The 27,291-nt window shown below is 41.5% G+C and overlaps 1 protein-coding gene across 3 annotated transcripts in view; it reads left to right on the forward strand.

Annotated features, from left to right (window-relative positions):
- The first annotated feature begins 10,431 nt into the window (after positions 1 to 10,431).
- Positions 10,432 to 27,291, forward strand: part of LOC141128577 (acidic mammalian chitinase-like) — a 32,545-nt gene continuing 15,685 nt past the window's right edge. The window contains exons 1-6 of one of the 3 annotated variants that reach the window (XM_073615943.1): positions 10,432 to 10,510; positions 15,591 to 15,653; positions 15,818 to 15,847; positions 19,638 to 19,839; positions 25,511 to 25,567; positions 25,698 to 25,863. In XM_073615943.1, coding sequence (XP_073472044.1) covers positions 15,629 to 15,653; positions 15,818 to 15,847; positions 19,638 to 19,839; positions 25,511 to 25,567; positions 25,698 to 25,863 — 480 coding nt within the window. In that variant the 5' untranslated portion in view covers positions 10,432 to 10,510; positions 15,591 to 15,628. Of the gene's footprint in view, positions 10,511 to 10,600; positions 10,623 to 12,491; positions 12,638 to 15,590; positions 15,654 to 15,817; positions 15,848 to 19,637; positions 19,840 to 25,510; positions 25,568 to 25,697; positions 25,864 to 27,291 lie in introns of those variants that run through there. The other 2 variants (XM_073615942.1, XM_073615944.1) reach the window with 2 other exon arrangements.

Here is a 27,291-nt window from a genome sequence, read left to right on the forward strand (position 1 = left end):
AAGATAGGCTTCCGTATATATAAAGTGCTGCCAGGGTCTCCAGGTCTCTCGAAAGGTCTCCTCTCTATTGTGCAGGGTAGCAGTAAGATCCTCCATATCCCTTAATTCGTCTACTTTAGCAAACCACAGGGACATCGCCGGTGGTCTCTCCGATCTCCAGCAAAGAGGAATGCAAGCCTTTGCGGCATTCAGAAGTTGGATGGTGAGAGAGGTCTTATATTTCTTGATGGGTCGTTCTGATAGATGGAGCAGGCAGGCTGCAGGGTTCCCCTCCAGGGAAACACCGGTAAGATGTCCGACCGTGCGTGCAACCCCCAGCCAGAATGGGGCCAGCTTGGGGCAAGACCAGAAGATGTGTAACATCGTCCCCTCCTCAGAGCCACAGCGCCAACATAGGCCGGGCACCTGAGGAAAGAAACGATGCAGGATGGCAGGGACTCTGTACCAACGTGTCATAATTTTGTAACAGGTTTCCTGAACCCTAGTGGCAATCGAGGATTTCTGAGCAAAGTAGAGAATTTTTTGTCTCTGTACCTCGGTGAATTGGACTCCAAGTTCCGCCTCCCATTTGGAGAGGAACTGGGGAACATACCCTTCCTCTGGCTGGGTTAAGGATGAATACATTAGTGAGAGACAATGTCGAATCGGTTCCCCACGATGGCAAATGAGTTCCAGTTCAGTAAGGTTACGGGTAATGCCTGATTTCCTCAGACAGCTGCGTAAAAAGTTTTGCAGCTGCAAGCCACTCCAAAAATCTAGGGGGGGGGTCTGTCACCAATGCTCCAGCTTCTAGGGAAAGCTGACCATTGGGTCCCAGAAAGTCGTGTTGGCGAGTTTTAGTGCCCATTGCCAGTCGCTTGAGTTGTGGACTCTGTATTCCAGGTGGGAATTCCGGATTACCTACAATCGGAACCATGGGGGATGGGTGCGGGGACACCGAAGAGCGCCGGAAGACATCTCTAACTACTGTTAGGGTGTTGCCCAGGTCCTTTGGCAGTGGTGAAGTAATCCAGGGCCAACTCTTGGCCGACCCCCCGGAGTCGTCCTCCTCCATGGCAACCCAGTGCTTCACCTCTGCGTGGCAGTGCCAGTCCACCAACCTAGTTAGGTGGGCTGCTCTGTAATAGGCTTTAATGTCCGGCAGACCAACCCCACCCCTACTTTTTGCTAGGTAAAGGAGTTGGAGTCTAACTCGAGGTTTGCGGTGGGACCAGACAAAAGCCCGGAACATGGAGTCGATTTGTTTAAAGAACGCTGGAGGTAATCGGATGGGAAGCACCTGTATCAGGTATAACACCCTAGGTAGCAGAGTCATTTTGAGGGCACTACATCTGCCGAACCACGTCAGTGTCAAAGAGTGCCAGTGTAGGAGGTCAGTTTTAAGGCGTAGGAGTAATGGGCCAAAGTTAGCCGAGTATAATTCAGCTGGATCTGATGTGATGTCGACTCCTAGATAACGTATATGCTTGGTTGCCCATCTCAATGGGAAGGACGAGCGTAGACGTTGGACATTTCCCTTATCTACCGTTATGTTAAGAATGGAGGATTTTGTTAGATTGATCTGAAACGATGAGAGAACGCCATATTCTTGAAGGGATCGAAGCAGGTTAGGGAGAGAGGTAAGAGGTTCTGTTAGAAAGAAAATAAGGTCATCTGCAAAAGCAGCCACCTTGTGGGATCCCGAATGCTTCGGGTAGCCCAGGATGTCTGAATTCGCCCTTATCGTGCACAAAAGAGGTTCTAGGGATAGGATAAAGATCAGAAGGGAGAGGGGGCATCCTTGACGCGTGCCATTTCGGATGTCGAAAAAGTCCGATCTCGTCTCGTTTACCCTAACCGAAGCGGTGGGGTGCGTGTATAGGGAAAGGATCCACTGTAGCATGGAGGAACGAAGGCCTATGTGCTCTAAAGTTGCCCGGATGAAGGACCAATCTACGCGATCAAAGGCCTTCTTCGCGTCGGTTGACAGCAGGAGAAGGGCCCGTTTGGTTGCCCTTGCCGAATGTATCAGGTTGATGACTCGTATAGTGTTGTCCCTTGGTTCTCGTAGCGGTACAAAACCAGCCTGGTCTCTATGAATCAGACTCGGTACGTAGGGGAGCAGTCTATTGGCTAAGATTTTTGCAAAAAGCTTGAGATCCGAATTCAGAAGAGCGATTGGGCGGTAGCTCCCACAAAGTTGTGGGTCTTTACCCTCTTTCGGAATGAGAGATATATAGGCCCTAAGGGTGTCTATGGGGAATGAGTTCCCCTTCGTAAGGGTGTTGAGGGCAGAGACTAATGCCGCGTACACACGGTCGGACTTTTCGTCTACAAAAGTCCGACAGCCTGTCCGACAGACTTCCGGCGGACTTTCGGCGGACTTGCAGCAGACTTTCTAACGAACGGACTTGCCTACACACGACCACACAAAAGTCCGACGGATTCGTACGTGATGACGTACACCGGACTAAAATAAGGAAGTTCATAGCCAGTAGCCAATAGCTGCCCTAGCATGGGTTTTTGTCCGTCGGACTAGCACACAGACGAGCGGATTTCGGGGTCCGTCGTAGTTACGACGTAAAGATTTGAAGCATGTTTCAAATCTAAAGTCCGTCGGATTTGAGGCTGAAAAAGTCTGCTGAAAGTCCGGAGAAGCCCACACACGATCGGATTACCAGCCAGCTTTAGTCCGTCGGCGTCCGTTGGACTTTTGTAGACGAAAAGTCCGACCGTGTGTACGCGGCATAAGGGCTTCGCCAGTAAGTCAAAAAAGGTTTTGTAGTACACTGGGGTTAGACCGTCAGGGCCAGGGGCCTTTTTCGGTTTTGAAGAGGCCAGAGCGGCTCCCAGTTCTTCAACAGTCAGGGGTTCTTCCAATTCTTCCTTTACCTCGTCAGGTAGTGATGGCATGCCTGAGGCAGCTACGTAAGATTGAGGGGTATGCCTGCCCCTCCATAGGGGAGCCCGTGGATTGTGGTCTGTCTAGATTATAGAGGCCTGTATAGAAGGAGCGGAACTCCTTCGCCATGTCCGAGGAGGTATTTAGCTTCTGTCCCATAGATGATTGTATGTGTGGGATGTATGTTTTCGTACGAGGGCCCTGCAGGGCTCTGGCCAGGAGTGTTCCCGGTTTGTTTGAGTACTCAAACATAGTACGACGTGCCCATGCTAGTTTCTGTTTGGTCTTCTGGAAGAGGAGAGTGCAAAGTTCCTCACGGGCCTTCTGTAGATCCCGAAAGGTTGTACGGGCAAGGCTAGCCTTATGTACACTTTCTAGCTTACGGATCAGTACAAGTAGTTCCTCCGTGCGTTTCAATCTGTCCCGTTTGAGTCGGGCCCCTATTTTGATCAAAATCCCTCTCACTACCGTCTTGTGGGCCTCCCAAATCACTAAGGGGTTGGGGACCGATCCCTCGTTGACGGAGAAGTACTCCCGTAGCGCTTTCAACAGTTCCGCACGAGTTTCCTCCGATTGAAGCAATGCTTCATTTAGTCGCCATGAAGGAAGGGACCGAATCACTGGCCCCAACTGGAGGGTCAAGTGAATTGGTGCATGGTCGGAGAAAGATATGACATCAATGGACGTAGAGACTACCTTGGCTAGATCTTTATGTGACAGCAGTATGTACTCTAACCGCGAGTAGGTGTGGTGTACTTGAGAGTAAGATGTGTAATCTCTGTCTTGATTGTGGAGCAACCGCCAAGGGTCGACAAGGTGTAGGGTTTGTAGGTCTGCCTTAAGGCGCCTCAGGCAAGAGTAGGACAGATGTGATGCTCCCCGCGAGACGTCCATGGTTGGATCCATGGCGAAGTTAAGGTCTCCGCCAAAAATAAGCATCCCCTCCGAGAATTCCAGAAGCTCAGAAAGAAGCTTACGTAAGAATTGGGGGTGGTTTACATTGGGGAAGTAAACATTTGCGAAAGTAACCCGCAGATCGGACACCCTTCCCTTTAGGAGAAGAAAACGACCCTGCTCGTCCGCTCGCTGTGCCTCAAACACCCATGGAACCGACCCGGCCAGAATAATGCTGACCCCCTTCGACTTGGAGATCGGAGAAACACTATGGTATGCCACAGGAAAGGCCCCATTAGTCAACCTGGGTATAGAGTCTGCACGGAAGTGCGTTTCCTGCAGAAAAGCGACATGTGTTTTGCCCCTGCGCAGGTCAGCCAAAAGCTGCGATCGCTTCTCTGGTATATTGAGGCCACGCACGTTAAGAGAGGTGATCTTTAGGCGACCCATTATGCCTCCTGGCAGGGAAATGGAAGTCAATATGCGTGTGGGAGGGCCCCAAAAGCAGAAGCCCTTACAGGCAGAGGGCAAGAATATGAAAAAATAGACCAGAGGGGAAAGGATGGTGAGAGGAAAAAAGAGGAGGGGAGGAAGGATGGGGTACGGGGAGTGATTGGTTTCTGTCGTAGACTAACTATGGGCCCCTGATGCACACATAAAGTGTTCACACAGGAGTCCGCCCTAATGTGGGGGTGAAAAGAGCGTTGAAATCTACTCTAAGGTAAGTAGAGTTTAGGCAGTGATTCAAGTAGACAAAATATGTGGAGATGTGGGGGAGTAACGCCTCTGAGAATTGTGGAGTGTCTAACATGAGAACTATAACAGCTGAAAAATACCCTTTAATGATTGGTACCTGCATCATAGCTGACAAGCACCCTCTGTCATGACCATTAGGTGGAGGTGTCCCCAGGATGCTCATGGACGTCAAAACGATCCCCCCTGCCAATACAGGTGATAGACATTACCAGTGGGGTCTGCCCCAACGCCTCACGGCAAGGCCCACAACACCAGCACCAAGGGTCTTTCACCTTCTCACCAGGGAGTACCAGGGTGAATCATGAGGGGCGAGGTCAATACCAACAGTGCAAATATAAAACAATGAAGTAATAAAATAATGTGGTAAAGTGGTATGAAATTACACACCAGAACATAACATATAAAACACGTCACCAACTATTGTCACGTCCCTGAGATTGTTACCCGCTGTGGCCCTGCGCCTCCCCCCCCCTCCTAATGCATAACAACCTGCACATCTTTCAGAAAGAGGCTAAGGGGAGTGAGGGGTTCTGAAGGTGCCCCGTGTGACTAGTAAGGTGTCTAGCAAATAGGGGGGACATAACAAAACAAACGGGCAAAAGAAGTGGAAACATAAACAGACCGGGCTCCCAGGACACTTATCTGGGATTGAAGGGTCAATTTTTCCAGACGGTGACAAAGTTCTGCATAACCATCTTGAGGTGTCGGGGTTCAGTTCCAAGTCACTGGTATCCCTATTGCATCCGTCTCCCCCATCCGCCACTGATGGTGAGCCTGTGCGAGGGAGACGACCTGCAGGACAAGGCTTAGTACGGATCTGGGACAGTCCGGCCCCTCATTAATTTAGCTGGTGGGTGATAGCTGACATCCCGTAATTCCAGGGTGGGGGTTGTATGTATATCCGAGGGTCACTATTCCCCAGGTCGCACTAGGTAGGGCAATCTAAACAGGCCCAAGAAGTCACCCTGTGACCCAGCTTCACAGGCCACTTGGGAGGTAGGTTCTAATGTTCTTGGAAGCTCAGTGGGGTAATGTAGCATAAGCGTTCATCTGGTCTTACCGGGTCTTGGGAGAAGATGAAAAGTTACGCTTCGGCGGACCTCGGGTGAGGTCTAGCAGTCTCTCGACTGGTGGCTCGTGAGCGCGGTCTACGGGTACGTTGCGGCCTGGGCAGAGGTGGGCCCAAGGCCTCCAGTGACAACAGGTAGTCAACTCCATGACGTTCTTGCCACAGACGGATCTGCATACCCATTTATATCACTCCAGGATTTACACCATTCAGTGGCTGTTTATTCTGTTTAGACACAGTGGGACTTTTATTTGTCTTTTCCTATTTTGGTTTTAGAGGCATATGATTGTTCCTTATTAATTTGGGTCATTCACTTTATAGGAATCACTTCCTTTTTTATCACATTTATATTACGATATTCATGCACTTTTGGTATGCGCTACATTTTTTCACTATTTTGTTCATTGTATTTGTCATACTGTATGTAGCTGCTCCCCCCCCCCCTCCTTTTTTTGCTATTACAGTTAGCGCAGTGTTTTTTCACCACCATTTTCACTACATTCAATGAATGTTATTTGAAAATTTAACTTTCAACATTTGAATTTAAAATTTAATGGGATTTCTGAACAAAAAACACATACACTCTCCGACAATGCGAAAAGTTTTATATTCTACTTCAAATTTTCCCATCTCTGTGGTTGAAAACGAACGGCGATTTGATCCCACTAACGATTAAGGAAATCAAACGAACGTTCTTAAAAAGAAAACTCTCTAACAAAAATCTATACGTTTATGGCCAGCATTAGATGCAGAATAGCCAACCCAAAAAGCAGAGAAGCTCTGGATGACACATCCAAAAGGTAAAAGTTCATTAATGTTTATCGCATGCGATTTATTATTTTTTTTTTTTCTTTCTTTTTGTTTGTTTTTTTACAAAATATTGTATGCGATTTGCGAAGTGTCAATTCATTACATTTAAAAATACTGCATTTGTGTTAGAAACCACAAATGCAGTAATTACCTATGGTAAACATTGCAAAAAAAAGATGCGGTATTGCGCTGGTCAATTCATAAAATAAAAAATGAATTTATTATTCCCATGGTCTAGCCACTTGCTATTGAATGAATGTACAAAATAGGAATTGAAACATTAAAATACAGGGAGCATGACTCATTGGGATGAAAAGGAAGCTTTTTGTTTTAAAATTCCTCTACCACTAAAGGCAGATCCTATATTGAACCCCGCTTCACCAGTGCATTTCCCACTTATGGTTGGCAGGGTGGAGATATCCGCACATTCAGAGAACAGTCCAGACCTGTCTGCAGAAAGCTGAGGATGTCAAAGACTGCAGGCCAAAAGGATCGATAAGTAGAATGGATCCGCGCTATGGATAGGGGTACTTTCCAAATATGTTAGGAGCTGCTGCCTCTACATGTATAATTCCACCTAGGTGGAAAATACTACAATGTGAACAAAAGAAGAGTGTAGATGTGACGCTGCTCTGATGTGATGCAATTTTTATAGTTGCCTTGTGTAATGACCTAATTAAAACCTATTGGCTAAATTTTTTAAAATTATATGTGTTGTCTTACAAAAATCTAGGGTTGTGAACCTAAAACACAATATGGTGCTAGAAAGTGACTTCTTTACAAAAAACATATCATATGAACAGAATAAAAAATATTTGAAAAATATATTTTAGGGCGGGACCTATCCACGTCTTGCGTCACCTCCATATAGACGATAACAAGCCGATTACCGCGAACTTTAACATCACACGCTTACCAGTATCTTTCAAAATGTGAGTACAATCTTGATATATGGTACAATAAAGGTTTTAAACGGTTTCACACTATGGACATTCCCTCTTTTCTATGGTGAATACATTCTAAGCCGGTATACTTGTAGCAACACTCACAGCATGGACCGGAGACATCAAGGGCTGCCACACAGTGGCAAACACTGACTGCTCATACCCCTGCAGGGGTGTTCTCATCCGGTGAGTGCAAGCATAATAGGATCCCGGTTAAGAAGCACCATCACAAGACCAGCACTTGAACAAGGAATTGTTTACTACAACACTACCTCCCAATGAGAACTTAACCCTTTCCAAACCATATTTTAAAAAAGACTTTTTGAGCTATTTAAAAAGACTCTTCACAACTACATATATATTTTTCCAGCAAGTACTGGGCTTATGAAGCACAAATCACTTTTTTTAAAAGCACTAGTCACTTTATGATTTCAGTATAACTAGCACGTTTTGCCCTCAGATAGCTAAAAATGAAATGGTATGTGATATAGGATCGCAATCTTTTCACTTATAACCCACATTTAGCACAAGGCACTTTAACTATAAGCATTCATTTATTTGTAACCAGCAAACAATTTTTCACTTTTAGTTTTGGAATATGCGACATCAATTTGTAACTTTCATTTACGCATCTAACCATTCCCACCTGGAATCAATATCCAGAGGGGGCAACCTACACCACTTTTTCTAATCCAACAACACAGTCACCAGAGGGTGTAGCACAATTGGAAAGCAAGTATAAATTGGACTTTTAAGGCTATATCACATACCACTTTGCACTTTTAATATTTTTCAAATATTTTTTATTCTGTTCATATGATATGTTTTTTGTAAAGAAGTCACTTTCTAAGCACCATATTGTGTTTTATGTTCACAACCCTAGATTTTTGTAAGACAACACATAATTTTAAAAAATTTAGCCAATAGATTTTAATTAGGTCATTACACAAGGCAACTATAAAAATTGCATCACATCAGAGCAGCGCCACATCTACACTCTTCTTTTGCTCACAAAATGATGTTGGCTGCCTGTGTGAACTGGAACCATTTCCACCAGTCATTGAGGTTGAGGCCTCATCCCTATGCGATAGTGGCCTTTTTGAGTCATATTCCTGGTTGTAAATAAATATATATTGTGCTTCCTGAGCTCAGTGTGCTAAAATGAATACCCATTTGTGATGTATCCACACAATAATAACTAAAAACTAAAAAAACAAGTAAAAAAGGGGCACTGCACTCTATGAAGTGCAGCGCAAACACAAAGAAAATTATATTATAAATATTGGTACACTTTCCATCTAGGGTGCTTTCACACTGGTTCGCTTCAAAACTGCCAGTAAAATGCATATGCGTTAATGAAGGGTGTTTGCTGTGTGGTTTTTAAAGGACATGCGACTCAAAAACTGCACCAAAGACGGTTAGTGGGAGCATTTTTAGGGCAGTTCCCATTCATTTCAATGGGGAGGAACATTTTTGTTGGGCTTTTTTTTAGCTCCCCAAACTTGCTCATAACAAAATAAGCCTAACGGATTTTTTTCACCGCAACGTAAGCGCACCACCCCAGTATGAACGCATTCATTGATTTTGAAAGGGAAGCACTTTTCTTGAGCTGCTCAGGTGCTTTTTTTTTATGCAAAAGCGCTTGAAAAACTCCTCGGTGTGAAAGGACCTTAACCCCCATACACACTATACAACTTTTGTTGTCAGATTTCCTTCAGATATACCAAAACCATGTAGTGCAGGGGCCTGCCTGATTGCATACAAATGGAAACTCCTAAGGTTTGACCTCATATTATATCGTTTTGGTAACTCTGAAGGAAAAAATCTACAGAAAATTGGATAGTGTGTATCCAGCTTAATTGTGAAAGGGATTTGCATCAAGATCTGCTGGCACTTGTGGTTCACCTTATGGGTTTGTGGCATAGGACTGTTTTAATAATAGTGGACTATTCACTACACTATTCAGTTTGGGCACTTGGATTGGATTGCATCATTTTTGAATATTTTTTTAAAGCGACAGAGCACCTATATTTATCTTATAATCCTGGGTACACCCCTCCTCTATGGCTCTTTTTCTTTTTCTTGCAAAGCTTCCTTTAACCACTTGCCATCCAGCTGCCGTCATTTTACCGCGGCAGGTCAGCATGATCCCGCGAACTGTCGTAGCTATACGTCGGCTCGCGGGATCGGGATAGCAGGCATTGGCACGCGCCCGCTGCACAGCGGTGGTGCCGATGCTCGTGGCCAACAGTCGCGATGACTGCCGCCCATGAGTGATCGCGAGCACGAGAGGCAGAACAGGGAAGTGTGTTCCTATTAGCTAGGAACCATGATCCGTCACTTCTTCTAATCAGTCCCCTCCCCCTTCAGTTAGAAACACGTAGCAGGGAACACAGTTAACCCCTTGATCGCCCCCTAGTGTTAACCCCTTCCCTGCCAGTGACATTTTTACAGTAATCAGTGCATTTTTATAGCATTGATTGCTGTATAAATGCCAGTAGTCCCAAAAATGTGTCAAAAGTGTCTGATGTGTCTGCCATAATGTCGCAGTCCCAATAAAAATCACAGCTCGCCACCAAAAAAAAAAAATAAAAATGCTATAAATCTATCCCCTATTTTGTAGATGCTATAACTTTTGCGCAAACCAATCAATATACGCTTATTGCGATTTTTTTTTTTTTTTTTTTACCAAAAATATGTCGAAGAATACATATCGGCCTAAGAAAAAATTTGCTTTAAAAAAAAAAAATGGGGATATTAATTATAGCAAAAAGTACACAATATTATGTTTTTTCAAAATTGTCGCTCTTTTTTTGTTTACATCGCAAAAAATAAAAACCGCAGAGGCGATCAAATACCACCAAAAGAAAGCTCTATTTGTGGGGAAAAAAAGACGTCAATTTTGTTTGGGTCCAGCGTCGCACGACCACGCAATTGTCAGTTAAAGCACCGCAGTGCAGAATCGCAAAAATGGCCCGGTCATTCAGCAGCCATATCTTCCGGCGCTGAAGTGGTTAAACATGCTTCATAAACCAGTTTAGAAGGGAAAGCTGGGGCAACGCCTATCCAGCATATTTCTGTATTCTGCCAAGGTGGAAACCTACAGCGAGGACCTGCACAGGACCGCCTGCTACAGTGATGTGACCTCAACCACCTGTAAGATGAACTCTTTCAATTTCTGCCATAAGGGTCCATTACTGCAGACTATTATGATATCCTACAAATTCCAGTGTCATTAATCTGCAGATTCCTGGGTCTGGAATGACAGGTGTGTGCAAAGAGCTGCGGACGCTAGGCCAATACAATGCAATGACAGGCAAACATGTCTGTTGCATTAAAGCTGATATCCAGGCTTCTTGTGACATTAAGGCTGGGTTCACACTTATGCAAATTGGATGTGGAATATCCCCGCATCCAATTCGCATGACAGGAGATTGTGACCGAATCTCAATAGAGCCGGTTCACACAGCTCCGGGGCAGCCGTGGAGCACACAGCACAAGGGTTCTGTGTGTCTTTGGCTCCATTTGAGGTCTGAATTCAGGCAAAAATTCGGACCTGAAACAATGAACAGGGACGCACCAGGCCCCCTGCTGTGCCCCGCAGCCGCACATAGTGTGAACCAAGCCTAAATCGTTTTTTTGGACTGAACAAACTAAAGTGATAGGAAATCTGGATTTCAGCTTTAAAGCAGCTCATTACTTATGAAAAAGAGTTGAACTTAGAAGAGGGATGTAATAAGAATGATTGTTAAAGTAAAACCAAAGTTGTCAGTTTGCAGAAATGGGAAATGATGTTGGCTTGGAAAATCACAGATTTATTTCCTTATCCCATTTATGACATGTTTGACTAAGGGTCGGTAATGATAATGATGCGGTGGTGTATATAATGTGATGACAGATTCAGTGTGAAATGAATAAACATGAAAGAAGTATAGTGGTGATAAAGATGAATAGGTGTAATGCATTAAAGAGGCATATTTATCTGAAGTGCTGACAAAACAGGTTCTGTTCTTGCCTGTTAATATCAGTATGTTAGGATAAATTCTGAAAGTGAAAATCAGCCTGTTCTGGTAACATTCATAAAGCTGTTGAATCTGGTAATTTATTTCCTTTAGTATGGGTAACCTGTCCATAAAGGCTATGCCATAAACAAGCCTTTCCAACATGACAGTGATCCAAAACACAAGGCCAAGTTGACCTGTCATTGGCTACAGCAGAATTAAGTGAAGGTTCTAGAGTGGCCATCTAAGTCTCCTGACCTCAATATCATTGAGGCACTCTGGGGAGATCTCAGACGTGCAGTTCATGCAAGACGACCCAAGAATTTACAGGAACTGCTGGAGGCTTTTTGCCAAGAGGAATGGGCAGCTTTACCATCTGAGAAGATAAAGAGCCTCATCCACAAATAACACAAAAGACTTCAAGCTGTCATTGACGTTAAAGGGGGCAATACACGGTATTACTGGGGTATGTAAACTTTTGATCATGGTCGTTTGGCTAGTTTCTGTTGTCAATATGATTTTAAAAGAGTAAACACAGTTGATTGATAATAAATGGCTTCAGCCAAACACTAACCATAAGTGAAAGAAAAGTTTTTGTGTTATCATTCATTTTCTCTGAAAAATGGCCAAGAAATCATAAATTCTGCCAGGGTATGTAAACTTATGAGCACAACTGTATCTATCCATGGCCAACCCAGAATTTGGGTGTTTTTGTTTACATTCACAAACAGTGAGCTAAAAGCTTGCACATTTTAAAAATAATTGTTAGTCTGATATTTATTAACATAGTGTTAAACCAAAAATAAGAATGTAATATATTGCAGGTTGCCAATTTGTAGATGTAGTGCCTGCATAACATTTTAGACTTTTTTTTTATATTTTCACCTGATCCCCCAGCAAATATGTCTGTTATTTTTCAACTTCCTATAACAATTCAAGCTGTCCATCAAAAAGTGGCAGTTAGGGTGCTTACAATGGTCAGCATTTATTAATTTACTGTATGTAAAACCTTTATCCCAAAAGAGAAAAAACTCCTCCTGTAACTGCTTGTGTTAAAAGTGTGGAGTTTGGCTTTAATTTGTTAGTCAAGTCCATCTAAACCAGCTAGTGCATCTAACACTACCCTCTCCCTAGATTGACAGATGCTGCTGTCTCTGTTGCGCTTTCAGTGGAGTGGAGCTACCATAAGACAGGAAGTGTGTTACTGGCAGGATCACCATGAAAATATAATGGGAAAAAAACTAAAAATTAAAACTAACGCAGCCACCACATTTAGGGATTGGTAAGTTGCAATACATTACATTTTTGGGGGGCTTAATATGTCTTTAAGTATCTTTACTTTAGTGTTTTGATATTTTCAAATACGATAGGTATTTTCACCTTAAGGCTGGGTTCACACTAGTGCGAATTGGATGTACGTTTTTCCGCATTCAATTTTTGCTTCACAGGGCTAGATAGATTAGCTCCTACCAGTAGATTTTAGTTTTAGGCTGAACTTCTACTTTAACTGGAACAGTTCTCAGAAATACACCCAGTATATTTACATTTACTGGAAACATTCTTCTTTCAAGCAATAATGCAACTTAATTATATAGAAGTGTTTCCCAACTTTAAAGAAGCAAGTTGGTCACTATCCTTCTGCTATTTTCTATTACTGTCATGAGTTATCTGGCATGTTGATTCATGCCTAAATGATCCTGAATCACTGTGATGACCTGTTTGGTCATGAGGCTCCTCATGACACATTGGGCCTAAAGTGATAAGGGATCTATGTTAGACCCCTTTCACACTGAGCCTCCCCGGACGTCAGCGGTAAAGCGGCGCCATTTTTAGCGTCGCTTTACCGTTGTTTTAGCGGCGCTAGTCGGCCGATAGCGGGGCACCGCTCTCCTCACCCCTGACAGCATAGAGATCTGTCTGTTCACATTGTCAGATCTCCGTTCTGTCTCTGTGTGGAGCGATCGCAGGTGCCCGGTGGTCATAAAGACCGCCGGGCACATGCATCGGCTCCGGCATCGCAGCCCCCTAGTGATCAAAAGGCGAACCGACGTACAGCTACATCTGTTCTCCCAGGGGAGCCGACCTTCCGCGATACAACTGCGGCAGCTGGTCGGGAAGGGGTTAAGGTTGCCTATCCCTTCTTTAGGCCAAGTTTGTCATACTCATGGGAGAGAAAATGGCTAGAAAACCTCAGTAAATGGCTTGATTTGAGGGCTCCACTAACCCAGCTGTTAAAAGCCTACTTACTAGTTTTACTAGTAAGGCTACATGTTAGTACTGAAAATATACTGTAATCATTTTAAAATATTAAGATATTTATTTTGCATGCTGTTTTTTTCTGTTTTTGCTTTTTTAAAGAATATCTAAGATCACAGGATACACTTTCATTTTATAACATCAGCATTATAATAACAATGCTAACATAAGTTATACTTGGCAATCCGATATAAGCATAATTGAAATATCTCCTCTCCTCCTGGTGAGAGCTGCCTCTCTGCTGGCCATCTTTTTCTACAACTTCCTGGATTCCCTGCATGCTTTGCAGCTTCTCCTCCGCTGTTTACTTTCAATTTCTAAAGACTACATATCCCATTGTACCTTGCTGCCTGCAAGCAGTGATTCCTATACTGACCTTGCGTCCTGAAACTCCTCTGTAGTTGAAAAGGCAGGCTCTGTGAAATGTATGACACTGCAGTGTCCACTCACGGGTCATAGTGAATACACATCACAGAATTCAAGTAAATGTGTGGGGATTGTCACAAAGTAAGTTTACAAACTTCAAGATCATTTAGATTAATAGGATCAGGCTAGAAATAATTGAAATGCAATGTGGAAATGAATGTATGATTTTATATTTTTACCATAGATAAGAAAACACTTTCTGAACCATTCATCTATGACTGAAGATGCAGGGATGATCAGTCCCTAGTATTTAATTTTGACATTTAACCACTCGTCGACCGCCGCATGTACATATACGTCAGCAGAATGGCACGGCTGCGCAAATGGGCGTACCTGTACGTCCCTTTGAATTTGCCGCCGTGTGGTCGCGTATGCGCAACCCTGCCGCGAGCTCCGTGAGTAGGATCACGGGTCCCGCGGACTCGATGTCCGCGGGGCTACCCGCAATTGTCTCACGGAGCTGAAGAATGGGGAGATGCTAATGTAAACAAGCATCTCCCCATTCTGCCTACTAACACTGTCACTGATCATAGCTCCCTGTGATCGGGAGCGGTGATCAGTGACGTGTCACTCGTAGCCATGCCCCCTAACAGTTAGAATCACTCCCTAGGACACACTTAACCCCTTCCTAGCCAGCTAGTGGTTAACCCCTTCACTGCCAGTGTCATTTTTACAGTAATCGGTGCAATTTTATAGCACTGATCGCTGTAAAAATGACAATGGTCACAAAAATGTGTCAAAATTGTCCGATGTGTCCGTCACGATAAAAATCGCAGATCGCCGCCATTACTAGTAAAAAAACAAATTATTAATAAAAATGCCATAAAACTAACCCTTATTTTGTAAACGCTATAACTTTTGCACAAACCAAGCACTAAACACTTATTGCGATTTTTTTTAAATTTTTTTTACCAGAAACCTAAACTGAGGAAAAAAATGTTTTTTTATATATATTTTTTGGGGATATTTATTATAGCAAAAAGTAAAAAATAATGCATTTTCTTCAAAATTGTCGCTCTGTTTTTTTTTTATAGCTCAAAAAAATAAAAACCGCAGAGGTGATCAAATATCACCAAAAGAAAGCTCTATTTGTGGGAAAAAAAGGACTTCAATTTTGTTTGGGAGCCACGTCGCACGACCGCGCAATTGTCAGTTAAAGCAAAGCAGTGCTGAATTGCAAAAAGTGCTCTGGTCTTTGGCCAGCCAAATGGTCCAGGGCTTAAGTGGTTAAAAATGATGTATACTGTATATGTTTGTGAAAATAAGAATAGTATATTTTATTATAATTTTGAATTTAACAAATATTAGTCCTTAATAAAACTGATGTGGTAGCACTTTACTTGCATTTAACTTGCAGTGTGTTATATTAGTAGTTTGTTGGTAGTTTGTTCCACACAGCCTCTTTCACAATATCTATAGCAATTAGTCATTCCTGTCTTGTTGCCAAAATCATTTTCCTTTTCAACATTTATATTTAAGCAATTGTTTAAGCCAGATCCCACACACATGTTGAAATTCCCACAGTGATACCAGCCATTGCTTCTCTATAAAAGGTACCAACCACTTTTCACCAGTGCTGAGACAGAGAGACATGAGGAAGATGCTGCTTTGGGCGGGTAAGAAAAACAAATGATATTACTTTGCATTGTAAATACTACATCATGACATGTTAATACATAGAATGCAATACAAACTATAAAACTTAATGCTAAGCTAAGTTACTTTGCTATACTATGGATATTGTTTTTTTTGATTATATCATTTATTATGTGTTACACAGGTTTATTCTTGGTGCTCCATGCACAGCTGGGTAAGTTATATATCTAACAAGATTTACAATATATGCATGACTTTTTATAAAACTCAAGTGAGAAGCATGGATATTAGGATGAGGCAGCTAGTTATTTTTGAAAATCTATCTCTCTCTATTTATTTCACCATATTAACATCATTCTTTGCTACATCAGTGCATTAGAGATGCTAATATAATCACTAATATAATATATTTTTTATGTGAGTTCGTATTGGTATTGCTGAATCTTGGCTTCATTCTTCACATGATTAGACTTTTAAAATTCCTGGTTATACTCTCTTTGGGGAGGCAGGAGGGTAAAATGTTAAGGTGGTGGTGTCTGTCTCTATGTGAGAAGTGATTTCAAAGCTTGTGTGAAAGAGGACCTTGTTGATGGAGAGTTCAATAGTGCTGAAGCATTATGGGTGAAACTGCACATGGGTTTGCATACTTCAAAGCTAATTGTAGGGATTTGTTATGGGCCATCCAGTGTTAATGAGGAGGTGGAGACTCAGATCCTTGCACAGACAGAAAGGGCTGCAAGGGCTGGGACAGTGATGATAACGGGGATTTTAACTACCCTGAAATTTACTGGAGTAATGGCACTGCTGGAACAGTTAAAGAGCAGAAACTTGTAAACCTATCACAAGACAATTTATTGGTACAGTCGATAGAGGCCACAACTAAAAATATTGCTCTGCTGGACCTGGTAATCTCGAACAATGCAGAGCTTATCACTCATGTTCATATAAAAGAACATTTTTTTAAAGCATTTAAAAAATATATAAAAAATTAAGGAACGCTATCACCATTTAAACGTTACAAAGAACATCTGTTAAAAAAAGTTACAAAGAGAATAATGGAATATAAAAAAAGCTAATCAAGGTTGCAAAAATTCGAAATGAACGACAGGTTGCAAAAGAGAGTAGGATAAACCCCAAAAATTCGTCAGATTTTAAACTGTAAAAAGGTAACTTCTAAGCATTTGGGCCCTTTACAAAATAATTTAGAGTTTAATTAATAAATACCTTCTTCAGCTCTGTGTATACAAAAGAGCATGGGGAAGCTCAAATCCATAATAGGGATAGTAGTGACATAGCCCCAGATGACTCAAAATTGATATGGTCCAGGAACATTTAGATAGAATTAAAGTGAATAAAGCACCTGGACCAAATGGCATAAACCCAGTGTCCTAAAAGAATTCTGTTATTTCAAAGCCCTTGTTTCTATTTTTTAGGGACTCTTTAATGACTGGTTTAGTACCACTGGATTTGCATAAGGCCAATGTGGTGCCTATATTTAAAAAGTGATCAAAGTTTTTACCAAGTAACTACAGACCCGTGAATTTAATTGCGATAGTTGGGAAGATACTGGAGAGTTTAATGAAAGGCCACATATTTGAGTTTTTGCTAGAAAAAATATTTTAAGCAATAGACAGAGTGGATTTAGAAAAACAGACTTTGATAAACAAATCTGATTTTTTTTTATGAGCAAAAACTTAGACAAAGGAATTGGCTGTGCATATAGTATACTTTTGCAAAGGCATTTGACACAGTTCCCCATACATGGCTAATGTGTAAGGTAAAGTCTACAGGCTTGGAAAATTCAGTTTGTAAATGGATAGAAAACTGGCTAAAAGACCGAATTCAGAGAGTAGGGGTTAATAATTCATACTCTGAATGCTCTAAGGTTAATAGTGGTGTACCCCAAAGTTCAGTGTTGGGACCCTTAGTTTTTAATTTATTTTTAAGACAAATGAGGTTTAATAAATAATAAATACAAAGTAATGTACTTGGGAGCTAAAAACATGTATGCATCATACATACTAGGAGAAGTACAACTGGGGAATCAATGGTGGAGAAGAACCTGGAAGTTCATAAACTTAATAGAATGCAATGCCAATTGTAAAGCTAGCAAAATACTTTACTATATAAGACAGAGAGAGATAATTTTGTCCTTGTACAAATCTTTAGTAAGACATCATCTGGAATTTGCAGTTCAATTTTAAACATTAGTTTACAAAAAGATATCAGAGAACTGGGGAAAGTGCAGAAAAGGCCAACCAAACTGAGGCATGGAAGTGCTGAGCTATGACGAAAGATTAGCTGAACTGAATTTATTCTCTCTTAGGAAGGAATGATTAAGTGAGGGATGTGATCAACATGTATAAATAAATGAGTGGTCCATATAGTGATCTTAGTGTAGAGTTATTCTCTTTAGGATCATTACAAAGGACAAGGAGGCACTCTTTATGTCTAGAGGAAAATAGATTAACCTTTTGAAAATATAAAAAGTTGGAGCCAACTCAAATATAAATATAACTAAGTAACTAAGTGCATAATCAATAACCACACAAATACAAAATAATATAAGAAAAGTCCTCAAAAGGGAACCAAGCACCAAAGAAAAAGTCTGTGTGATGACAGGTTCTCTTAATTAGCCATGATTCACCTTCACTCGTGTGGGAGAAATACAGATTTACCAGATGGCTAAATCAAGACTTCATATGCTCAGATCCTTTGGAAGGTATAATGCATCCCTTGATGTAAAGATTCACATAAAGCATATTGCGCTATTATAAACCAAGTGCCAGTAATGGTAAAGTGCTCACTTACATTATAAGGTGCTAATGGGCTAGCGCCAACATGTACAGTAACAGAAACACCATTTCCCCCGTCTCAGCATGCGTTCCACCACAGCAAAAAAACAGAACTAGTCGTACCAGAAATGACATCAGCATAGGTGAGTGCACAGCCCCAATGCATTTCATGATCAACACGTCATCAGGACGCTTGCTCTCTGACATTTTATTGTAGCCTTTTATATACCCTGCTTAACTTGGCAAGGAAATCTAATTGGTAGGCAATCATCATTCGTCTTTAGATGAATAATTCCCAAAAAAGTGTTTATTTCATTAAAAGTTCCCAACCGCTGTACATCTTGGTTGCTCAAATAGATACACAAACAGTGAGATAAGTATAAATATAAAATATACAATAACAGCATACATAATACATCATAACTTAATTAGGATATTCTCAATTATTTCACAACATCCTCACCCCAACCAAGTACTTGAGTTTTAATGCATATAGATCCAAATTAATTTAACCAATAATAATATTCATAAATGTATAAATTAATAACTCATTTGGATCTAAAATCACATTTATAGCACCACCTAGAGGTCAAGGAAGTGTAGTATATATGTAGAATACATACATAAAGGCTTCTTCACAGTAAGAGCTGTGAAAATGTGGAACAGACTCCCTTAAAAACTAGTTCTGGCCAGCCCATTCGATTTTTTTCTAAATACGGCCTGGATTCTTTCCTACATGCACAAAATATAACTGGATACTAATGCTTATAGGTAATAACATCAGGGGTGGTTGATCCAGGGAATATCCGATTGTCTCCTTGGAGAATCAGTAACATTTTTTCCCCTGCTGGAGCAACTTGTATAATGCTGTATTGTTTTGCTTTTTTTGCTTTCCTCTAGATCAGGGGTCTCAAACTGGTGGCCCTCCAGCTGTTGCGAAACTACAAGTCCCATCATGCCTCTGCCTGTGGGAGTCATGCTTGTAACTGTCAGCCTTGCAATGCCTCATGGGACTTGTAATTTCGCAACAGCTGGAGGGCCACCAGTTTGAGACCCCTGCTCTAGATCAACTGTGGGTATAGGATTGTGTAGAAGGAGGTTTGCTACTTGTAATGATTTTTTATATTGTTTGAACTATGTAACGATTTTGAGTTGAGGATTACATTTAATTCTGTTTGTCTTCTGCCTCTAATAATCTGCTCCGTCTAGGTTCTACCTACAAGCTGGTTTGTTACTTTACAAATTGGTCACAATACCGACCCGAGCCTGCAAAATATGTGCCAGGGAATATTGACCCGCAGCTCTGCACTCATCTCATGTATGCCTTTGCCACCATGAGTGAGCACAAGATTGCGCCATACGAATGGAATGATGATGTACTGTACAAGCAGTTTAATGACCTAAAGCAACAGTCAGTATCACAAATATTTTCATATTAGATGTGTGCACATGTAATGTTAAATGGGGAACTTTGAGTGCATCCTTCTGCCATAATATATGTTAACTTCATTGGGAAGACCGATAAAATACATGTATTTTAAGATATCCACCTTGTCTTCTATAACTACCGTATTTATCGGCGTATAACACGCACCTCAATTTAGGAGGGAATTTTAAGGAAAAAAAACTTTTAGGAGGGAACTTGAAGGGAAAAAAACTTACATTTAAATGCCCATTATTGCAGCCTTGTCAGTGTAGCCTTGTCAGTGTAGCCTTGTCAGTGCAGCCTTGCTAGTGCAGCCATGTCAGTGCAGCCTTGTCAGTGCAGCCATGTCAGTGCAGCCTTGCTAGTGCAGCCATGTCAGTGCAGCCTTGCCAGTGTAGCCATGTCAGTGCAGCCTTCCCCAGTGTCCAGTGCAGCCTTGCCCCAGTCCAGCATTGCCCCAGTCCAGCCTTGCCCCAGTGCAGTCTTGCTGAAGCCTCTGAGCTTCAAAATCGCCGACCGCGATTTGAAAATGGCGCCGCCGGCGCCGAAATACACAGAGCCGGTCCTCGGCTCTTCTCGGCGGCTCTCGTTCACTTTCGGCTCCACTCGGACGGTGAGCGGAGCTATCCGAAACTAGCCGAGTATACTCGGCTAGGTTTGGGCGGCGCTTGAGTGAAACCGAAAGCGGCCGAGAAGAGCCGAGGACCGGCACTGTGTATTTCGGCGCCGGCGGCGCCATTTTCAAATCGCGGTCAGCGATTTTTTCGTTCTGACAGGTCAGGATCGCAGGGGATCAGCGTATAACACGCACCCGCGATTTTCCCCTGATTTTAAGGGGAAAAAAGTGCGTGTTATACGCCGATAAATACGGTATATTTTGTTAATTTCTCCTGTAGAGAACAAATATATTATGAGTTTTTTTCTGTTTTCTGTTGTTACTTGTTGCTTTTTTACTAACTTTTTTTGCAGATTGTTCCTGTTATATTCCATGTATATTTTCAGCATTTTCAACTTTCAAAATTTGAAACCTAGAAACATAGAAGAGTGACAGCAGAGATTCATCGCGTTTCCCCCTTTTTTAATTTAGTATAGCTCTATGATAGTCCCAAGCAGATTTAAATGTACTTACTGTAGAATGACTTAGTACCTCTGCTGGAATTCTGTTTCAAGCATCAAGTACTCTGTTGGTAAAATAATATCCTCTAAAGTTAGTTTTGGTTTCCTTCTCCTAGTTTGAGGCCATAGCTGTGTGTTCTTGAACTTAACTTCATATTGAAAATACTACCTTCCTGAATCCTATTAACACCCTTAATAGATTCAGACATTTCAGTCATGTATGCCTTTCTGCTGTCTCTCCTGATGTGTTTTATCCTTTTCACCATTTCTCTTGTCCATTTCTGGACTTAATCTATCTTATCAATATATTTTTACAGTGAAGCCTCCAGTAAAGACTTTCTTTCCCCTGCTGGAGTGAATCCTCTATTGGTGCTCCCCAGAGTTCTGTTCACTTTCTCCAATGCCTGGCAAAACTTGTTTTTCATCCATACTTATTTCCTTTTATTCATAGTAATTTATGCTATGATTTTTCAAGTCCTATTTAGTTTTTAGTGTCATTGTTTAGCTTTAACGTTGTAAAATTCATTTTGTTTGCAGCCACTGGTTCAGCATGTAATTATATACCTAAAAACTGTTACTAAACTGTGTCATTGTTGTTGAAATGTTTCTAGACCTGCAAATTTAATATGGTGTTTTTTCTACTGTATTGGAAATTACCAAATTTAGCAGCATGTTCGCTCTAGTTGATTTTGCTAGCACATGGGTAAGTTGCTTTGTATCATTAGTAACATTATGTGTCTTTTATAAGAATCTCTGGCTTCATTGTCTCAGCTAAATTCAGAATAGCTGAAATAAGATGAATAAGGACCTCATTTCCGCTTCTTGCATTTTCCATTTTGTACCAATATTTGGTGCTAAGAACAGCTTTATACTGTATGTGGGGTGGTTGATAACCAACCCCAAAAACGACATTACATTTTTTCTTTCACACTTTACTAATAGACTTAAGAACACCTAGTAAAAAAATCTGGAGACTGTAGCAGCTTTATAAAGTTTCTTATCAAATTTCATTCTTCATTCACTGGAAAATTAACCACTTCCGGACCGCCCACCATCGTTATATGTCGGTACTTTGAAGAGGATAGTCATTGTTATGGCAGCCAGCTGCCATAACCCTGGTATCCTCTTCTTCAGCGGGCGGTCCGCTTTCAGATAAAGGTGGTCTCTGCAATGAATTCGCTGCAAAATCACTTTTATCGGTGGCAAGAGAGTGCCCCCCCTCCCGCCACGCTACGGTGCCCTCCGCCGCTTACCAGAGGCAGCGGCAGAGGCGATCGGATGTTTTCCTTAGCCTGACATGGAGATGAGTGAGGGGAAGATGGCCCCCACCCGTCTCCATATCATTGCAGGATGGAAGCGATGTCAAAATGTCACTTCCGCCCATAGCTCTTAAAAGGGCCATTTTTTTAAGGATTTTTTTTAAATGGCAATTTTTTTTTTATTGCATTTTAGTGTAAATATGAGATCTGAGGTCTTTTTGACCCCAGATCTCATATTTAAGAGGTCCTGTCATGCTTTTATTCTATTAAGGGATGTTTACATTCCTTGCAAAAGGAATAAAAGTGACACATTTATTTTTTTTAAAACAGTGTAAAAATAAAAGGTAAAATAAATAAGAATTTTTTTTTTTTTTAAACGCGCCCTGTCCCGACAAGCTCGCGTGTAGAAGTGAACGCACACGTGAGTAGCACCCGCATATGAAATCGGTGTTCAAACCACACATGTGAGGTATCGCCACGATCGGTAGAGCGAGAGCAATAATTCTAGCCCTAGACCTCCTCTATAACTCAAAACATACAACCTGTAGAATTTTTTAAACGTCGCCTATGGAGGTTTTTAAGGGTAATAGTTTGTCGCCATTGCACGAGCAGGTGCAATTATGAAGTGTGACATGTTGGGTATTAATTTACTCGGAATAACATTATCTTTCACAATATAAAAAAATTGGGCTAACTTTACTGTTGTCTTAGTTTTTAATTAAAAAAAGTGTATTTTTTCCAAAAGAAGTGCGCTTGTAAGACCGCTGCGCAAATACGGTGTGACAAAGTATTGCAACGACCACCATTTTATTCTCTAGGGTGTTAGAAAAAAAAATGTATAATGTTTGGGGGTTCTAAGTAATTTTCTAGCAAAAGAACCCTGTTTTTAACTTAGGAAATGTAAATGATTCCGCGCAAAAGGGAGTAAGTACTAACAAAGAAAAAGCTAATTTAAAAGAACTGCTGCCTCTACTGCCCCGTACACACGGTCGGATTTTCCGATGGAAAATGTGTGATAGGACCTTGTTGTCGGAAATTCCGACCGTGTGTAGGCTCCATCACACATTTTCCATCGGATTTTCCGACACACAAAGTTTGAGAGCAGGATATAAAATTTTCCGTCAACAAAATCCGTTGTCGGAAATTCCGATCGTGTGTACACAAATCCGACGGACAAAGTGCCACGCATGCTCAGAATAAATAAAGAGATGAAAGCTATTGGCCACTGCCCCGTTTATAGTCCCGACGTACGTGTTTTACGTCACTGCGTTTAGAACGATCGGATTTTCTGACAACTTTGTGTGACTGTGTGTATGCAAGACAAGTTTGAGCCAACATCCGTTGGGAAAAAATCCTAGGATTTTGTTGTCGGAATGTCCGAACAAAGTCCGACTGTGTGTACGGGGCATACTAGTTACTACCACTAGGTGGAGTACGTGAATAAAAAGAAAGTGAAGTAGATGTGGCGCTGTTCTATTATGCACCTGTCCTTGGTAGACCAAATATCTGCAAATGTATACAAAATTATGTATACAAAAAATAGTCCCATCAATAAATATACAAAAATAAAGCACTTTAGAGGCTGGATGTTCCCCGATTTGATGGCAGTTTCCACTCTTGTCCCATATACCATACAGAGCATAGAGAAGAAAGGATTCCAATAGTGTAATACTGTTTCAACTATTTACTGCTTAAGAAGCATGAAAAGGTACTCACATTCATTGAAAAACATTAAAGCATTTGTTGCTGACACTAAAGCCAGCGACTGCAAGTGAGGCATCACTTCTGGTCGCCGGCTTTAGTGTCAGCAACAAATGCTTTAATGTTTTTCAATGAATGTGAGTACCTTTTCATGCTTCTTAAGCAGTAAATAGTTGAAACAGTATTACACTATCAGAATCCTTTCTCCTTCATGCTCTGTATGGTATATGGGACAAGAGTGGAAACTGCCATGAAATCGGGGAACATCCAGCTTGGGCGGCACAGTGGTGTAGTGGGTAGCACTCTCGCCTAGCAGTAAGAAGGGTCGCTGATTCGAATCCCAACCATGACACTACCTGCCTGGAGTTTGCATGTTCTCCCTGTGCCTGTGTGGGTTTCCTCCGGGTACTCCGGTTTCCTCCCACACTCCAAAGACATGCTGGTAGGTTAATTGGATCCTGTCTAAATTGTCCCTAGTATGTATGAATGTGAGTTAGGGACCTTAGATTGTAAGCGAATGTACAATGTATATGTAAAGCGCTGCATAAATTTTACCGATTTGGATAGTAGATAATATTAACACTATTTTTCACCAGCACATAAGCATTTTTTTGTTATTTATTTAATACTTGGGATTTCTTCTCATTTTTGAGATTCAGTTTTTCTTTTTTCTTTTTTGTTTAGAGATTGTTTTTAAGCACACAATTGATGTTATGTAGCAAATACGTCAATGCACCTTATGCACATTCATGTATTAGTGCACATTCACAAATTTATTTATTCAATTTTTATTCATTTTGTATACATTTGCAGATATTTGGTCCACCAAGGACAGGTGCATAATAGAACAGCGCCAAATCTACTTCACTTTCTGTTTTTAACTTAAATAACAAATCTCAGAAAGAGGCACGGTCCCTAAAGGATTTGTAAAGGTGCATTTTTTATCTTTTAAAAATAACAAATCCGTAATACTTACCTCCACTGTGCAGCTCGTTTTGCACAGAGTGGCCCCGATCCTCCTATTCTGGGGTCCTATGGCAGCTGTCTTGGCTCCTCCCCGCAATAGCTAACCCCCTCGGGAAGCTCTCTTCCTAGGAGGTTACCTTGCGGGCGCGCTCCCGTCTCATACACTCTGCGACCATAGACACAGAGTGTATGTCTCGGTCACGCCCCCTGGCGGCCGCGTCATTGGATTTGATTGACAGCAGCGGGAGCCAATGGCTGTGCTGCTATCAATCTATCCAATGAAGGCCGAGACTATGTGGAGAAGAGGACGCCAGGGACGAGCCAAGCAGGTAAACGGGCTTAGGTAAGTAAAACTGGGGGGCTGGGGGGCTCGTCATTGCCAGGTGTTTTTTCACCTTAATGCATAGGATGCATTAAGGTGAAAAAACACGAACCTTTACAACCCCTTTAAGTGGTTAAATACACAGTCTGATTGGCTGATGTGGAGAACCTACTCACTTTTGTAAAGATTTCCAGCTTTAGTTCTGTTACATTAAATTCACTCTGTGCCAGCTATTATTAAACATCTGTTGTCTGAAATGAATGTTTAGTCTATGCCCTGTACTTTGTTCCAGGAATCCGAAGTTGGTAACGATACTGGCAATTGGTGGCTGGAACTTTGGGACACAGAAGTAAGTCCATTAATGAAATAAAAGTTACAATACAATATTTATAATGAAATCAGCTCACATACACACACAAAACACACAGTTCATGTTCTATAGACTATTTTCCTCATTTTGGGTCTGTTCACATCTTTAGGTTCACAGATATGGTTGCCTCTGCTGGAAACCGTAAAATTTTCATTGATTCTGTGATCGCACATCTTCGAAAATATGACTTTGATGGCATTGACCTTGACTTTGAGTACCCAGGATCCCGAGGCAGTCCACCTGAGGACAAGCGCAGATTTACTATTCTGATAGAGGTGAGAAAAAAAAGCGCTCGATTTTGTAAGGTTATATATAATTAGTGCAGTTGTTATTCACTAAGTGGGGTTATGATCCTTACTGGATCAAGCCCATTTAGATTTGAGTGATATAAAGTAGTCGAGGATCTTCTTATGGGTCGCTGTGATGCCTGTTTTCCACAAACAGAAACCAGTGTGGATGAGCCAGAGTAATCAGCATTTGCCAGCTTTTATCTGCTGAGAACAACAATATGGCTATGGCTACGGAGTAAGATGCCAATTTAACGTTTCTTGCCATATCACCTACATTGCTCAAAGGCTTTCCACTTCCCTTGGCTTGCAAAAATATTGCATATAATATCCTGTTTTTCTATGCTTTCATTGTTATTAATGCAATAGTAATAAACCCTCAGCTTTTTTTGGTTAACACACTGAGCACAAATAAAATAAACATTCCCTAGTAAATGATTTGTTAAATTTCTTACACTTGCACTGGCAGTTTACAACTTTCAATTCCAATAGTTTTTATTGGCAGATTTCAAGTAATACATATCAAACAGGTACAAATGATTAATAGAGATAGTTATTATCCAACTAAATCAACCAGTGATGACATACAAAACAGGAGGGGCAGTTTACAACTTTTATTGATGCTGCCTTCTGCTCTATTAGTACTACTTTTCTGATCTTCACAGGAAAGAGTTAACAGTGGACAGTGCAGTGTCCACTCAGCCAGTTAACTTGGAGAAAGTAGGGGGAGGAGGGGGGATGAGCAGGAGAGTGCTTTGCCATCCTAGTCTATGGGGCTGTGTGTTTCCATTGATGCACACAGTGTAGGGAGACAAAATTCTAGTCTCTGCATCTCAGGGTAGCTCCATAGGATGCTGCAAATAAAGGCTTGAAACAGGAAAGCTGGGGCAGTGGTCGTGGCACCAGCTTAAATTGGAACATAGGCAAAGGTTAAAATATAAAGAAGCTGCATGCTCTGTCAGGGATTACATCAGTTACTGAAAGTGCTTAAAAAATGAAGGGTTTAATCTCACTCTAAGCAGTGTGCTGCCTCTTTAGAACTTACATAGTTACATAGTAGGTGAGGATGAAAAAAGACGCAAGTCAATCAAGTCCAACCTATGTGTGTGATTATGTGTCAGTATTACATTATATATCCCTGTATGTTGCAGTTGTTCGGGTGCTTATCTAATAGTTTTTTTTAAACAATCGATGCTCCCCACTGAGACCACCGCCTGTGGAAGGGAATTCCACATCCTTGCCGCTCTTACAGTAAAGAACCCTCTATGTAGTTTAAGTTTAAACCTCTTTTCTTCTAATTTTAATGAGTGGCCACGTGTTTTATTAAAATCCCTTCTGCAAAAAAGTTTTATCCCTGTTGTGGGGTCACCAGTACGGTATTTGTAAAAGTTAAATCATATCCCCTTTCAAGTGTCT

This window comes from Aquarana catesbeiana, linkage group LG02, assembly GCF_042186555.1.
Source record: "Aquarana catesbeiana isolate 2022-GZ linkage group LG02, ASM4218655v1, whole genome shotgun sequence".
NCBI classification, from domain to species: domain Eukaryota; kingdom Metazoa; phylum Chordata; class Amphibia; order Anura; family Ranidae; genus Aquarana; species Aquarana catesbeiana.